The 17050-nt window shown below is 43.9% G+C and overlaps 1 protein-coding gene across 1 annotated transcript in view; it reads left to right on the top strand.

Annotated features, from left to right (window-relative positions):
* The window catches only part of WDR70 (WD repeat domain 70), a 209626-nt gene that overhangs the window by 45186 nt on the left and 147390 nt on the right, over positions 1–17050 (top strand). Inside the window, exon 8 of the mRNA XM_059694917.1 lies at positions 6050–6203. Coding sequence (XP_059550900.1) covers positions 6050–6203 — 154 coding nt within the window. The remainder of the gene's footprint in view (positions 1–6049; positions 6204–17050) is intronic.

The raw sequence follows: 17050 nt of genomic DNA, 5'->3' as shown, positions 1-17050 counted from the left end.
TTTTACCCACTTAAAAACAGTTACTCTCAATTTCATTCTCTTTTTAAAACATTTAAAAAAAATAAAACATTTTAATTAAGTAATGCATATTATTTTCTTATACAGAAATTAAAACATTGCAGGTAAGTCTAAAACTCTTCCTTGATTACCTTCATTTTAATCTCCTTCCTAGGTGAAATCACTGTTTTCATTATGGTATATATTCATTGCGGTTTTTCCATGCAGTTATCAACAAATATCTGTACCTATCAAAGAATAGTATATACTTTATTTTGTTTTCATAAATACTATCAGATGGTTGTTATTCTACAATTTGTTTTTCTTTTCCACTTTGCAGTAGGTGCTTGGAGATTTTTAATATCACCACATGTATACTGTATTCTTCCTAAATGCTGCATAGCATACCATGTGAAACTTAACCATAGTTCAGTGGTTTTGAAACTTTAATAGGCATTAGAACCATCTGAAGGGCTTGTTAAAATGTTAAAAGCTAGACCCCATGTTTAGAGTTTCTAATTCTTTGGATCCAGTGTGGTGCAAGAACTTGCGTTTCTAACAAGTTCCCAGGTGCATTACTTAATTAAAACTATATTATTTGTCTTTTATGCTCTAGAACAGTGATTGGCAAATTATGACCAGAGGGCCAAATCCAGTTCATGGATTTGTACGGCACTTGAACTAAGAATTTTACAATTTTAAAGGAATGTAAAACAGAGTACAACAAAGAATATGTGGCAGATACCGTATGTGGCCTGCGAAGCTTAAACTACTTACAGAAAAAGTGTGCTGACCCCTACTGTAGAACCTCTTTACAACCCCCTTGCTACTTTACTCTCCTTGCCTGGTGTTAAACAGGCTGACTAGTTACAGCTCCTCACTTCCTTAAACATAGCATCTTATAGCTCAGTGGTTCTCAACCTTCTGGCCCTTTAAATACAGTTCCTCATGTTGTGACCCAACCATAAAATTATTTTCGTTGCTACTTCATAACTGTCATGTTGCTACTGTTATGAATTGTAATGTAAATATCTGATATGCAGTATGGTCTTAGGCGACCCCTGTGAAAGGGTGGTTCAACCGCCAAAGGGGTCGCAACCCACAGGTTGAGAACTGCTGTTGTAGCTCATGGGATGTGCCTGTGGTCTGAGGGATTTTCCAGGGGCTGAGAGTGGCCCTCACAGGGGCGTCTCCTCTCTGACGGATGCTGTTTCAGGGCAGCGAGTCGCTAGGTTCTGCCTGGTTGACACATCTTTGTTCCATCAACCCCGTGTCATGTACTGAACACCTTTTTCAGCTGCCAGCGGTCTCATGTGGTAACTGTTTCCACAAGGGCAGCCTTTCTTCGTTGAGGACCTGCTAACCCAGTAACTCATGGTTTGTGGGATATTTTCACATAAGGCTGTTGTACCCTTTTGGGGAGGTGTTTTTCTAATCTCTCCGGTCCTTTTCTACCTTTCAGTTTCCAATTCCGCTATTTCTCCCCTAAGTCTCAAGGAGACCTGGGAAATACAGAAGTAATAACAGTAGCAACTATCTGTTTCATGTGCTGTGCGAGGTACCTGTCCGTGTCCTAGTTTCACTTCCCACTCAGCCCTGCACGTGTGGTTCCTCCTGGTTTTCAGTGGAGGAAACCAGGACTCGGCCAAGCTGTCCCCTCACACATGAACTCTGTCTCAGCTCCGCGCAGTGCGGCCGTTTGGTCCCGTCCACTGACTCTCCAGAAAAATGGGGAGACTGAGGCTCGTGGGGCGGAGGGCTTGGTTTGCATCCACAGCCAGTTAGCAGCGAGGATGGAGTCCCTGGCCTCTGGACTCACATTCCGCTGTGCTTTTCACACCTTGGCTCCACAGCCCCAAGTGACAGCCCCAGACAGCTGTGTTTATCTGTCCTGCATGTCTCAGCTTGTTTTGCTAGCGGGAGCAAAAACTACTTAAAAGGATCTTCAGTCTTCACCTTTCCATTCCCCTCCACTTCCACTCGAGCACTCCCCTGGCCCCATGAATAACTTCACAGAGAGAGTTGCCCAATGTTGCTAAGCCTTCCCCTGGAGGCAGTCACTCCCCAGAGGACATTGCTTCCTCAGGACTCCAGTTGACTGTCAGGATTGGCTTTCCCTGCTCCTCTTTGATCGGAATCTTAGTTGTTGAGGCAGGAATTCGAGGAGCAGATGCTACACCCCTTGAACAAGCCCCTTTAATTCTCCTTAGTACTGTGTCTAATAACTCTTAATCCAGTCCTTTTAACTCTGTGGCTAGCAGAATTAGGAGTGAAGTGGGACAGGCATGGTGAGCTTGATGCTGAACATTTCACTTTAATGTTGGCAAAGAGAGCCTGAAACACAGACAGAGGGAAACATGAGTTGCCCTATAAAGTTAAAAGGGTAAGGTGAATATTAGTGTGGGTCACTGAGATTTTGTATTTTCTTCCAAGTGTAAAATCTGCTAGAGCAGGTAGCCAGAGAAAGGGAGCCACTGACTCTTTTTACTGCCATGTCATCTTAAATTTCACTGTTTAGATTTTCCTTCCCCTTTGGAAATGAAAATGATTCACCAGAAAAAAACAAAATGATCGCTTATAGTACTTGATCTTTCATAGGGAAGAAAATAAAGACGTCCCCAAATGGGAGAACTGTAAACAAAGACATGCCTGTGAGCGAACTGCCTCATTCTCTCCCTGCTTCACAGGACTTTGGCTCAGCAGTCTGAACTATCTAATTATCAAAGAGTGGATCTGTTTGTTTACATACAAAAAATATTGGACTAAACAGCCTACATTTTTCTCAGTTTCAATTAATAGCTTGGAATTTGGTATATCAGTCCGGGTCTGATTAGGAGAGAGAAGTCACAGTAATTTGGATGGGAAAGTTTATAATAGAGAATTACTAACTGTAACAGAGGATTGGAGTATTGAGGGATTGGCTAGTAAAAAGTAAAGAAAACTCTAAAGACTATAGGATTAGCAGATAAAAAGAGCAACCACTACCCTAGGGGAGAGAAATAAAATCTTCAGGGGAGAGGCCTCAAGACTGAGATCCGGACCTCATTTTAGAGGGCAAGGCTGTGGCTCACTGAATGATAAAGTGGTTGCTGTGCTGTTATGACAGCAGAACTTTCCAGAAACCTGACCCACCAGGGTCCCCTCCTGAAAAGCCGCACAAGAGGTGCTGGGGAAGCTCCTGGTACTGCCAGCTGCGGCTGCCGTGCACTTCAGGAGCTGGGCAGTGGAGATGCTGCACAGACAGCAGGAGCTTGGCACAGGGAAGTGGAATGCAGTGCGGGCGCCCACCTGGCGGAGCACTCCAGACCAGGAAGAAAGCCCTCCCCTTCCCTGCTCTCCAGCCCTCTCTACCCATGCCCAATGGCAAAGGAAACATCTTGGAAGGGCCCACATCCATTTCTGCAGAGCAGGCAGTGAAGGTTGACTTTTGTAGCTCAGAGGCAATAAATGGACAACTGGAACATTTGATCAAACATTTAGTTTTTTATCTTATCGGTGCCTCCTATGGACTTACATTTAAATGTGGGACCCTGGTCAGAATGTTGCTGAGGATGTCATTCCTTCCCAGGATGTGAGAGAGGCCAGGAGAGGTTTTTCTGTCTTAGGCAGGAAGGGCCCAGGCAGCAGCTCCACCTTTGCTTTTCTAGGTTCCTTTTTCATCAGCTGGTTTGGGAGCTTCTGTTCCTCATCCACCTGGACACTTTGACTTGGGCATGTGATGACATTCCTCACATTGTCAGTCTCACCTCAGAGCCCACTAGATCTCTGTTTGAATGGTCTCTGCCAGTAGAGGCAGGATTGTGAATTAGAATTACGAGTGGCTTCTTAAAGAATAAATATTTCAAAAACAATCAGCTTGAATTTCAACATTTTAGGAGAGCTAGTCAGTATAAATTCTGAGCAGCAGTGTCTAGTTAGTGATGGCTGGCAGAGAGGCATTTCATTGTAAGTATCTGATCTGGATTTGGTAACTAACCAGGAAGAATAATACTATTGAGACCTAGCCAGATCCACATACATTTTAATTTTATATATAATCTCTTTCTGAAGACAAAGTTATTTTCTGAAATACCCCTTTATTTCTCAGCCTTGAAATTATAGACTTAGAAAGTAAATTGGACTAAAGGATCTAAAATTTTGTTAAGATTGTGTTATGTTTTTTAAAGATTGACCTGTGAAGATAAATCATAAAGCAGGCTATAAAGACAGCTTAAAGAAAGATATTTATTTATTTATTTGTTTAAATATATTTTATTGATTTTCTACAGAGAGGAAGGGAGAGGGATAGAGAGTTAGAAACATCGATGAGAGAGAAACATCGATCAGCTGCCTCCTGCACACTCCCTACTGGGTATGTGCCCGCAACCAAGGCACATGCCCTTGACTGGAATGGAAGCTGGGACCCTTGAGTCCGCAGGCCGATGCTCTATCCACTGAGCCAAACCCATTAGGGCAAAGATGTTTATTTTTATTTCTGATAGAGAACATCTATGTTTGGGGCCTTGATCATTAAGTTGGTTCTCCACAGAATTCTTTATGGGGTTGTTATCGATATCTACTTAAGGTGCATAACCTCTAGCTTTCCATTCACATTTGTTTGGAAATTCCTTTTAGAAGAGCATGGCACCTGTACAACATACCTCTCAGATTGCTCTGCTGTGATGGTTTGCATGCCATCTCTGAAGAATGTTATGGACTGTTTTATAGAAAGTTGAATAAGAAGTTTTACTTAAGGAGTTTGTCTTTCCAAATTTGTGGCTGAAAGCCACACGTAGGGGTTGCATAATGACTTAAAAAACGTGCAAGGGAAACTAGGAAGATGGAGAAATTGCACTGCCATGTAATTAATTGCAAGAGTAGCCTCAACTGATCCTACAGGGGGAGCTGAAGCCAGACTAACCTTCCCAGATAACCCACATTGAAACAGAGAGCTTGGACCATTTCACTGCTTGTCAGCCAGTCCTTGAATGTGGGCTGCTTTGGAGTGGTAACAACCTTGGGTGAGGGAGTTCTCTGCAACTTGGGGAAATTCCTGAGGATTCCGTTGTTAGCCATCAGCAGGCCAAGTCCAGGGAGCTGGGTAATGAGTACTTCGTTCCTGAAGGGGTAGATCTGCTTGACGCACCACAGTGTTCACCACAGCCACAATGCCAGGATCAGTTTCAGTGGAGTGGTGAGGGTAGAAAGGATACTATAGTGCTAGAGAAATAAAGGTGGAGGTGAAAACTTGTTCGAACAGCAAACCTGTGAAGGGGAGGAGAGAGCCGATAGACGTTCCCGAGGAGATGGGAGAGGATGGGATCTAGCATGTATGTAGGCAGCAGATTTGCCTCGTGTGGGAAGTGATTCGTTTCCAATATTGTAATCAAAGAGAAGGAAGAAGAGAGTTCAGGTACAAGGAAGTTTATAACATTACTGGGAGGAAGTTGAGGCAGTTCTTATTTGTTTCTTTTGGGAAAGAGTGGGAAGAATCAATAGCTGGAAGAGGGGGAGTTGGTTGGGTTAAAGATTTAAAATGAGTAGAGCCCTAGCTGGTTAGAGCATTGGCCTGTGAACTTAAGGGTCATGGGTTCAATTCCTGATCAAGGGCATGTACCTCAAGGGCAGGCTCAATCTTCGGCCCCATCGTGGTGATGGGGGAGGCAATCAATGGATATGTCTCTCGCACTTGAATGTTTCTCTCTCTCTCTCTCCCTCCCCCTCTCCCTCTCTCCTTCTCTGTCTCTCTCCCTCTCTCCCTCTCCCCCTCTCCCCTTCTCCCTCTCTCCTCCCAGCCCTTCTAAAAAAATAAATGGGAAAAATATCCTATTGTGAGAATTAAAAAAATAAAACGAGTAGAGAAGACTTTAATAGATAGCTGTGGAGACTGGGAGGAGAGAACTAACACGGTAGCCGCTGGTGGCGAGGGTGCATTTGAGGATGGTGTTCCTGATTTTATAGAATTATCAATTTGTGCAGTTGTGTGACTTTTTCTATGACTGTACTTATTGTGGCTAAAGTATAAACATTATGCTCAGTGTCTTACCAGACTATTACTTTTTCTTTTGCATAGCCATCAGATCAAGTCATTGCAGTATAGTAACACAGGAGACATGATTCTTGTTGTATCCGGAAGCTCTCAAGCCAAAGTGATTGACAGAGATGGTTTTGAAGTAATGGAATGTATAAAAGGAGACCAGTATATTGTGGACATGGCCAACACCAAGGTAAGCATGAAACAGACTATTTCAGTGAATTTAATTAATTCAGCACACATTTATTAACAGTTCATTTGAGTTGCCGTAATTCACACAAAAGTTAGTATCTTGTTTTAAACCTAAACAGTTTATTATTTCTCACAATTCTGTGGATTGACCAGGAAGTTCTGCTTCATATTGTGTCAGCTGGGGCACTAGGATGGTTATAAAGTCCAAAAGGGCTTTATAACCAGATGGGTTCACGTGGGTGCTCTGTCCCATGGCATCTCTTTCTCTCCCCTACTTCTCCCCCACCCCCACTTTTCTTTTTTTTTTTATACTAAAAGAATAAAGATTTTTATTAAGCATTGTAAGTTGCATTTAATAGCCTTCAATACACCACACCACAACCCATCTACAATCAGTCAAACCCAACAGCAGTTCATTCTTGCACAATCCATTAGTTAGGACAAAACTCCCTTCAACTTACAGTAAGATCCTACTCAGGTCTTGTGGGCAGGGATTGGGGAATTACATCTCGTTTCTGATCACTAATGTGTGATGAAGAGTATCAGGAGAATTATATGAAAACGAATAAGAAGTGATTCTGATTTCAAAGTACATTGTTTGGAAACATTAACAAAAACATCAAAATGATATAAGTATACCTGCTTCTACTAAATTCTTGATGGGAAAGTTCTCAAGAACAAGCAATTTGTTTCTTGCTATAGAAGAGGGTCACTCCCACTTTTCACATGTTTAGTTTGGGATTTCTCACAGTGTGGTATAGACTTAGTGGGGTTGGACTTTGTGCTTGATGACTGGCTTCCATGAAGGATGAACATGGAAGGTCTGGCTTTAAGTCTTGTGTAACATCACAGGGACAGTCCAAATTTCTGGAGAAGAGAGATAGACTCCACTAATTGATGTGTGAGTGCCAAGGTCACATTTGAAATATCTTGTGGGGAGGGAGATATGGAAGCAGCCATCTTTGGAAACACAGTCTACTATAGACCTACTATGTCCTAGGCTGTAGGACAAGAAGGAAAGAGGGTCTCATCAACCTTTTCTATGTAAAGATTTTTAGTAGGATTATGATATTTTAAAACTAATGTATAAGTAATTAGATATTACCTATGGCCACAATAAGGCTCTAAAACTTAACGGCTTATTTATAATTGCTAACATATCTGTGGTTTGGCTGCTTCTGGCTGGGTTCGGCTTTAAACTACAGGTAGAGTCTAGGTCTGTTCTGTGTATCTCCATTCCTCCTTACACGAGAGGACTGTGTGAGGGCATGTTTTTCTCATGGTGATGGAAGAGACACAAGGGAACCCCAACTCTGGAAGCACATTTCAAGCCTTTGCTTAGATCATGTCCACGAACATTCCATTGGCCAAAGCAAATCACACGGCCCTGGGTAACATCAGTGCAGTGGAGAAATGTGTCCGGTCTCTATTGAGAGCAACTATGGTATCACATGTCAAAGGTTGTGGATCCAGGGAATGTTGATGATTGGGAACAATAACATAATGTACCACAGAAGTATTAGAATGTCGGTGGATAAGATTGATGCAGAATTTTGAGCCTTCGTTTTAATTCTGACTTTTATTCTTTCTCTACCTGTCTAGTACATTTTCTAACATACTAATCCTCATGGTTCGTGCCTATATCAAAATCTTATATGAGATTGATTGTCTAAGAAAATACAGTTTATTCTCATCATTCATGGTTTCTGTATTTGCAGACTTTCTTGCTAAAATTGTTTTGTGACCCTAAAGTCAGTACTCATGGCACTTTTAAAAAAAATTTATTCTTTATTGATTAAAGTATTACATATGTCTCCTTTTCCCCTCATTGGCCTTTCCCCGACCACTCACTCATGGCACTTTCATGATTATTTGTAGACAGGCACTTGCCCTAAACAACAAAGAAGAATTTGAACAGGGTGATCCTCTGCTTTCTTGTTTCAGCTCTCAGAACTGCAATCAAGTGTTCTTTTTGTGGACTACTTAATGCTTTGTTTTTCTTATTTTTTTTGTGCTTCTTGTTGGTGATGTTGCTGTTTAAAATGACCCCTAAGTTGAAGTACTGTGGTCCTGTCTAGTGTTCCTTAGTGCAAGAAGGCTGTGGTGTGCCTTAGAGAGCACCTGTGTTAGACAAGCTTTGTTCAGGAATGGATTATAGTGTTGTTGACTTTGAGTTCAGTATTAGTGAATTTTATATATATGAAGTTGTCCTTAAACACAAACACAAAAACAAAGTTGTGCATTGACTGGTTGATGAATATATGACCAGAGGCTTTCAGGAACATAACCTTGTATTCGATAATTCAGTGTTTGCAGAACTTTATAGACCAGTGATGGCGAACCTTTTGAGCTCGTCGTGTCAGCATTTTGAAAAACCCTAACTTAACTCTGGTGCCGTGTCACATATAGAAATTTTTTGATATTTGCAACCATAGTAAAACAAAGATGTCTATTTTTGATATTTATTTTATATATTTAAATGCCATTTAACAAAGAAAAACCAACCAAAAAAATGAGTTCGCGTGTCACCTCTGACACGCGTGTCATAGGTTCGCCATCACTGTTATAGACCATAACTACTGCAAGTAATGAGAATTGACTGTAATCTATTTTAGGTGCTCTGGTTGAGCTATTGGAATAAATTAGTATAGTATGTTTCAAACTGCCCTCTGTTGAACCTATTGAAGTGCCTCTCCTAATGAGGATCACAATCCGATGCCTTTTCTTTTGTTTGCTAACTGTTTATTGAACGTTCAATATGTGTTAGATGATTCTCATAGAATTCAAATATAATTTAAACATAAAGTTATATACAATTAAATTATAACTAGAGGCCCAGTGCATGAAATCGTGTGCAGGTCTGGGCCCTAGGCTTAGCCTGCGATCAGGGCCATCTTCTGCCCACTTGCCAGCACCCAGTCCCACCCCTCCGCCAACCCCCGGTTTGCCGTGGTTCCTGATCGCAGCATGGCTCCGGTTCCCCAGAGCCTGTGGGCTGGGGGGAGGAATCAAGAGGTCAGTCTGATCGCAGCATGGCTCCAGTTCCCCAGAGCCTGCGGCAGGGGGAGGGACCAAGAGGCCAATCCGATTGCAGCATAGCTCTGGTTCCCTGGAGCCTGAGGGCTGGGGGCGGGACCAAGAGGTCGACCATTCTGCCACTCACCTTGATTTGCCGTGGTTCCCTGTTTGCCATGCTGCCATTGGAGTCTGCGGGCCGGGGTGGGGGAAGGGAGGGGAGGGACCGAGAGGTGGTCAATGCACCTCATGGCGACTGGTCGAGTGGTCGCTCCAGTCGTTATGCTTATGGTCGCTGGTTTTTTATTATACAGGATGGTGGTTTGAATATTATTTTTGTTTCTGAGCATTTCACTATAGTTTTCTCATTCCCCTCCCTTTAAAATCATTGCCCTAGGGATTCCACCAAAGATGTTATTTTGAGGGTGATGGTGGTAAGGAAATAAAGCTAATGGGTTTTCAGATCACTCTCATTGTCTTAAACTCAAATAGTTCTGTTTTTATCTGTTTTACTGGAAACTTCAGGGAATCCAAAACTTTATTTAAACAACTGGGTTGTGGAAATGGAAATGATAAAAACTCCCATTTAATTTATTCTTTTATTAATTTGTGCTTATGATAGATACTTTTTAAAAAAATGTGTGAGGAAGACCCAAATAATTCAATAAAAAATAAATAAAAAGTGTGAGGGAGAGAAGTTTTTGCCAGCCTCTAAGCTCTTCTTCTTCTCCTTTTAAATATATTTTTATTTATTTCAGAGAGGAAGGGAAAAGGACAGAGAGAGAGAGAGAGAGAGAGAGAGAGAGAGAGAGAACCATTGATTGGCTGCCTCCTGCATGATCAGGGATTGAGCCACAACCTGGGTATGTACTCTGACCGGGAATCGAACCATGACCTTCTGGTTCACAGGTCGATGCTCAACCACTGAGCCACCATGGCCGGGCCTCTAAGCTCTTCTTAACGATTGCAGTCATGGTTTCATAATTTACAAAGAGACTAAGGCTTTGCTGATTTAGGTTTTAGCCAAGAAAATGTCAAAAAGAAAGGAATCTTGTTGGGTCTGTGTCTGGCTTTTTCCAAAATCTCAGACTTATAAACATAGTACATATAGTAAGATAATAAGGAAAGTAGGATAAGGATGGATAAACAAATCTAGGTAGAAATATAGGAAATTAAAATACTATTAATTATCATTATATAAAACAGTTTGTTTACTATACTGTAACTTCTGTCTAATATTATCTCCATTTTGATTTCAAAATCATGGTTAATATTTAGTCTTTTTATTTCCCAGCAGCTAATATAATTGATTGTTTACTTCTCTAGGAAATGTTACTGGTATCTTTTTGTTGTTGTTAATCTTCACCTGAGGATATTTTTCCATTGATTTTTAGGGAGAGTAGAAGAGAGAGAGAAAGACAAAGAAATATCGATGTGAGAAAAACACATCAATCAGTTGCCTCCTGCACAAGCCCTGACCAGGGCCTGGGCCAGGGAGGAGCCTACAATCAAGGTTCATGCCCTTGAATGGAATGGAACCCAGACCCTTTGGTCTGCAGGCCAACACTCTATCCACTGAGTCAAACCGGCTAGGGCTTACTGATATCTTGCAGTCTTTTGCTTGCGTGATGGGTTTTGGAAATGCAAGAATTATTTGAAAGTAGTAGATTTCAGGGGCACTTTTTTCTTAACTTTTTAACCTCTTTTCTGATTCCAAGAGTAATTAGTGACTTGTGGCTATACTGGAAAATTCAGTGAGTAGGTTAATAAGGGAAATAATTAAATATATCTGATCTGTTATGATAAAATATTGCATACTCCAAATATAAACAGGCCTTTCTAATTATATTGTCAAATTGTTATCTTGTTAAATTTGTATCTCTAATCTTTAAATTGTGTGTGTGTGTATGTACATATATGTATTTTTTAAGTGTAGTTACTGCGGTACAGTTGCTGCTGTGGGTGGAGAGAGGCCTGGAATGGCAGTGAGGGGCAGGGCCTTACTTCAGCCACAGAAGTGCTCATTTTGTCCCTGTTGCGTGTTGATGGGTTGAAATTCTCCGTGAGATATCCTTTGAAAATCAGGTTTTTCTGCTTCTTTAAAATATTATTTTAAAAATAATTTTATGAAAAATAAAATAAATAAGATAAGGTAAAAGTTATTTTATCTGGGAATGGGACACTAGTTATTCAGGCATAGGTGATTAGGAGCATATGACAGGGATAAGCAGGCATCAACCTTTAAGCCATTAAAAAGCTTGCTTTACTAGTAACTGCAGCAGTATTGACATTACAACTCACTTATTCTAAACTAGGATTTTGGTATTTACTTCCAATCAGAGTGTTTTCCTTTATTATTTTGAATTCTTAAGCACATACTTTGAGATTCAAATGGGGCTCTTTGGCCTAGAGCTCACAAAGTGTGATTATGTAGTTTCTATCCCTCAAAACTCTGGAACAAATCAGTGTTAAGTTAAATTCACAAAGTTTTGGTAAATTATTAGTAAGTGAATGCCTATGATAATAGTCTTCTAATCTCCTTTATTCTGTCAGTTCACCTCAGTTGATGTCGTTAAATGCATTTGCCATGGATTGTCTTCAACCCTTTTCAACATCAAAACAATTGTGCGCTATTTATTTCTTAATTATAGTCAGGCGCCACTTACTGACATTTCAGTCAAGGACTGCATGTACAAGGGTGGTCCCATCCTATCTAATAAAAGAGAAAAATGGTAACTGGCGTACGACGATACCCTTTTCATTGGCTAATCAGGGCTATATGCAAATTAACTGCCAACTAAGATTGGCAGTTAACTGCCGACATAGGCGCAATTCTGGGAGGTGAAAGGGGAAGGAGGGAAGAAGCTGCCTGCTGCTGACTGCAATCGGAAACCCAGGCGGCAGCCAAGAGCCAGAGAACCGAGCTGCCTTTGCTCGGAGAAGCCAGGCCTCCTTTGCCGGCTTCTGTGATAAGAGAACCAGGCCGCCTTTGCCGGCCCTGGGCCAGTAATGGGAGAAGCTGGGTGGGGCAGGGAAGAGGCGGATGTCTGCCTGGCTTCTCAGATCACTGATCACCAGTGATGGGAGAACACCCAGAGGCGGGGCCAGAGGCCAGGCTGCATAGCTGCCTGGGGACACCATCTGGACCCCAGGGGCGACGCAGCCAGGCCCCAGAAGGAGACCCAGGGCCCGGGGCTGAGTTGCAGCTGTGGTACGCAATCCAGTGCCTGGGCTGAGGAGACCCAGAAGGAGACCCAGGCGCCGGGGCTGTTTTTGCCGCTGGGGCACGCAATCCGGTGCCCAGGCTGAGGAGACCCAGGGCCCCGGGCTGCGTCGCAGCTGGGGCACGCCATCCGGTCCGGGGGCGATACAGCCAGGCCCCAGAAGGAGACCCAGGCACCAGGGCTGTATCGCTGCTGGGGCACGCGATCCAGTACCTGAGCTGAGGAGACCCAGAAGGAGACCCAGGGGCCTCGCAAGAGGAGGGTCTCCATGGTCAGATGGCGTGGTGTCGGGACAGGAATAAAGACCCGAGGTGACTCAGATGCCTGGCCACAGGGTTAGACCAGCCAGCAGGGCCTTTCAGTTGGGACTGGGGTGGGGGTGGGGCGAGGGAGGCAAGCCGGAAATAGAGAACTACAACTCCCAGGAGGCTTAGCGGCCAGGGCCTGGGTGCCTGGCTGTGAAATCGGATGGGCTGTAGTTTCGCAAGCCACTTTAAACTAGAGGCTTGCAAGGTTGGAAGTTCTGCGTCGGGAGCCAGGGAGAAATGGAGCTGGAGCAGAGAGAGGGGTCCATGGCAGCTGTGGGCTTTGAGGAGTTCTCAGCACCTCCCGGCTGGGAGCTGGCGCTGCCTCCGCTGAAGGTGGTCACATCCTGGAGAGCCAGCTTGAGACCGAAGTGGAGTTCGTGTCTGGGGGTCTGGGCAGCTCCAGCCTCCAGGAGTGAGACGAAGAGGAGGAGGCAGCCTGAGGCCAGCAAGGGCGGCGCCAACAGGAACTCAATCGCAGGAAGTACCAGGCGCTGGATCGGCGCTGCAGGGAGATTGAGCAGGCGAAGGAGCAGGTCCTGAACAGGCTCCATCAGATATAGAGGATAACATGGAGACTCCAGCAGGAGCGGAGGTTCCTCATGAAGGTGCTGGACTCCTACGGTGACAACTACCGGGCCAGCCAGTTCACCATCTTACTGGAGGACGAGGGCAGCCAGGGCAGAGACGCCCCCAACCCAGGCAACGCTGAGAACGAGCCTCCAGAGAAAGAGGGGCTGTCCCCACCCAGGAGGACGCCAGCGCCCACAGAAGCCAGCAGCCCGGCCCCTGGTGAGGGGCCCAGCAGTTGGAAGAGGTGGCGAGTGCCATAGGAAGGGCACTGGGCAGGAGTCCCGCTGACTCCGGAGCTGGCCCCCGTGCAGATAAAGGTGGAGGAAGACTTTGGCTTCTAAGCCCTCGAGGCTCTGGACTTAAAGTTGGGTTTCTCGGGGGCCAGACAAGCTGCTGCCCTACCCCACCCTAGCCAGCTCCCCCTTTGACTGACCCCCCAATAAATGGACCCGATGCAAAAAAAAAAAAAGCTTATAGAGGCATGTTTATAGGGTCAAATAGTATAAATATAGATGTAACAGGACAATAAAAAGAGAACCTGGCTATGATGATAACCTGAATGCTGCCTCTGTGTCATTCCTTCTTTGGGAACCCCTGGACCTTCTGGGGCTGGACCCCAACATTCCTCTTCTTATAAGGACTTCAGTGAGATGGGCTAAGGGTCCCACTGGAACTGCCACAATTTAATGTAATCCCCTCTTTAAAGATCTTATCTCCATATACAGGTACATTCTGAGGTTCTGGGGATTAGGATTTTAACATACATTTTGTTGATTACCCAAATCAGCCCTTAACAACCAGCATGTTTCAGAAAGTAGATTCCTACAGGGTTATTTACCAAACATTCAGAAGTATTTTTAAAAGAGCTAAGCCCCTCGCCCACCGTGTGGGCCCCTCCCAGCGAAGAGCGAAGGCCTGGGTTCCGGGCACCGGAGGAAAACTGGTGCCAGCAGCCAGGGGAAGGGGCCCCCAAGGGGCCCCAGATTGCGAGAGGGCACAGGGTGGGCTGAGGGACCCACCCGAGTGCACAAATTTTTGTGCACCGGGCCTCTAGTCTATATATATAAAAGCCTAAGCGACCGTTCGACTGGTAGCTATGATGCACACTGACCACCAGGGGGCAGATGTTCAATGTACAGGCATGGAAACATGGAACAGACTGATGAATCTCAGAGGGAAGGGGGAAGGGCGGGGAGGGAGGGTGGAAAGAGATAAACCAAAGATCTTATATGCATACTAGAGGCCTGGTGCATGGATTGTGCACCGGTGGGGTCCCTCGGCCTGGCCTGCACCCTCTCGCAATTCAGGACCCCTTGGGGGATGTTGGACTGCCAGTTTCAGCCCAATCCCTGCAGGGGCCCACCCGTCTCACCCAGTCCCAATCAGGGCCGATTGGGGCCTGGGAGGGACCACGGGAGGGCTCCAGGGCATGTACAGCCCATCTTGATTCATGCATCAGGCTGAGGGACCCCACCGGTACACAAATCTGTGCACTGGGCCTCTAATTAAAGATTATAATGAAGCTGAAAAATTCCTATCACCAGTGATGTAGTGATGTCATAGTTGTAACACTAGCACAGCACATGGCTCATGTGCTCGTGGAGGTGCTGGTGTAAACTAACATGCTGCCAGTCATAGAAAAGTAAGCACATGTGATTCTGTACAGTACATAATGATAATGCATCATTGATAATGATACCAAACAACTGTGTCATTGGTTTCTGTGTTTACTATACTATACTTTTAATCATTATTTTAACCTCTTTTTTTTAAAATTTTTTAAAAATATATTTTATTGATTTTTTACAGATAGGAGGGGAGAGAGAGAGAGAGTTAGAAACATCGATGAGAGAGTAACATCGATCAGCTGCCTCCTGCACATCTCCTACTGGGGATGTGCCTGCAACCAAGGTACATGCCCTTGACCGGAATTGAACCTGAGACCTTTCAGTCCGCAGGCCGACGCTCTATCCACTGAGCCAAACCGGTTTTGGCTATTTTAACCTCTTGAGTGCCGGGGAGCATGATCGCGCTCCTCCTGTCTTTCGTCAAAAGTGCCGGGAGCGCTATCGAAGCTTCGAAATGGTGTCCAGTTCTAAGTCTGCTTTTATTAGTGATGATGATATTGCTAAATATGTCAATGTAGTAAAGGTTTCCTTAAGTTTTTGAATATGTAACTTCATTTACTTGCGATTCATAATTTTTTTCCTAAACTGCTGTAAAATCAGCAAAAATGCCTTGGCAATTTTAGCATAATTCCTAGGATATTGGTTGGCACTCAAAGGGTTAAAGTGTACTTTTTCTACTTATAAAAAAAGTTTGCTATAAAAGAGTCTGTTTTATGCTGGTAGGGGCCTCCTACATCTCATGCTTACTGTGGCTCTTGATTGAGTCATTTTCTCTTACGCTTGAATTAATCTTGTGTTTTATAAATGTAGTCTAGCCTAAGTGTGCAGTGTTTATACCAGCCATGGGCAAACTACGGCCCGCGGGCCGGATCCGGCCCGTTTGAAATGAATAAAACTAAAAAAAAAAAGACCGTACCCTTTTATGTAATGATGTTTACTTTGAATTTATATTAGTTCACACAAACACTCCATCCATGCTTTTGTTCCGGCCCTCTGGTCCAGTTTAAGAACCCATTGTGGCCCTCGAGTCAAAAAGTTTGCCCACCCCTGCTTTATACAGTCTATAGTAAGGTCTACTAATGCCCTAGGCCCGTGGTCAGCAAACTGCAGCTCGCGAGCCACATGCGGCTCTTTGGCCCCTTGAATGTGGCTCTTCCTAAGCCTTAGGAGTACCCTAATTAAGTTAATAACAATGTACCTAAACTTAAACATGTAGTTTAAGTTTAAAAAATTTGGCTCTCAAAAGAAATTTCAATCGTTGTACTGTTGATATTTGGCTCTGTTGACTAATGAGTTTGCCAACCACTGCCCTAGACCTTCACGTTCACTCACCACTCACTCGCAGACTCACTCAGAACAACTTCTAGTCCTGTAAGCTCCATTCATGGTGAGTGCCCAATACAAGTCTACCATCTTTTATCTCTTATACTGTATTTTTACTGTACTATTTCTATGTTTAGATATACAAACACATACAATTGTGTTAGAATTGGCTACAGTATTCAGTACTGTCACATGCTGTACAGGGTTGAGGCCTAGGAGCATTAGGCTAGACCAGTGGTCGGTAAACTGGCCCCTGGAGCGTGGCTCTTTCACAAAATACCACATTGCGGGCGTGCACGTACAGTGCAATTGAAACTTGTGGCCCATGTCACGGGGCCAAAGAGCCGCATGTGGCTCGCAAAGCGTGGTTTGCCGACCACTGGGCTAGACCATATAGCTAGGTGAGGAGTAGGCTGTACCGTCTATGCTTGTGGAAGTGCTCTCTATGACGTTCACACAATGATGAAATCACCAGACAGCGCATTGCTCACAATGTCTCCCCATTGGTAAGTGGTGCATGACTGTGCATGACTGAAGTGGAAGAGGACTGGCTCTCCTGCTGTTTTAGTGGGACATTTCTCCAGGAGTGTACTTAAGGTATGGAAATTCAAAGCTTTAGAAGGAATGTTGGAGAAAAATGTTTTAAAATGCTTTATTTATATTTGAATAGTACATGTAGTTATTCCAATATCCAGCCACTCTAAAAAATTGCCCTTGTATTTGTAGATGAAATTTATTAGCCATATCCTGTTAATAGTAAATACTGTTTCCTAAGGAGTA

This window comes from Myotis daubentonii, chromosome 4 (genome assembly GCF_963259705.1).
Source record: "Myotis daubentonii chromosome 4, mMyoDau2.1, whole genome shotgun sequence".
NCBI lineage: Eukaryota > Metazoa > Chordata > Mammalia > Chiroptera > Vespertilionidae > Myotis > Myotis daubentonii.
The sequence above is the reverse complement of the archived record's forward strand: the minus strand, read 5'-3'. Positions and strand labels throughout refer to the sequence as shown.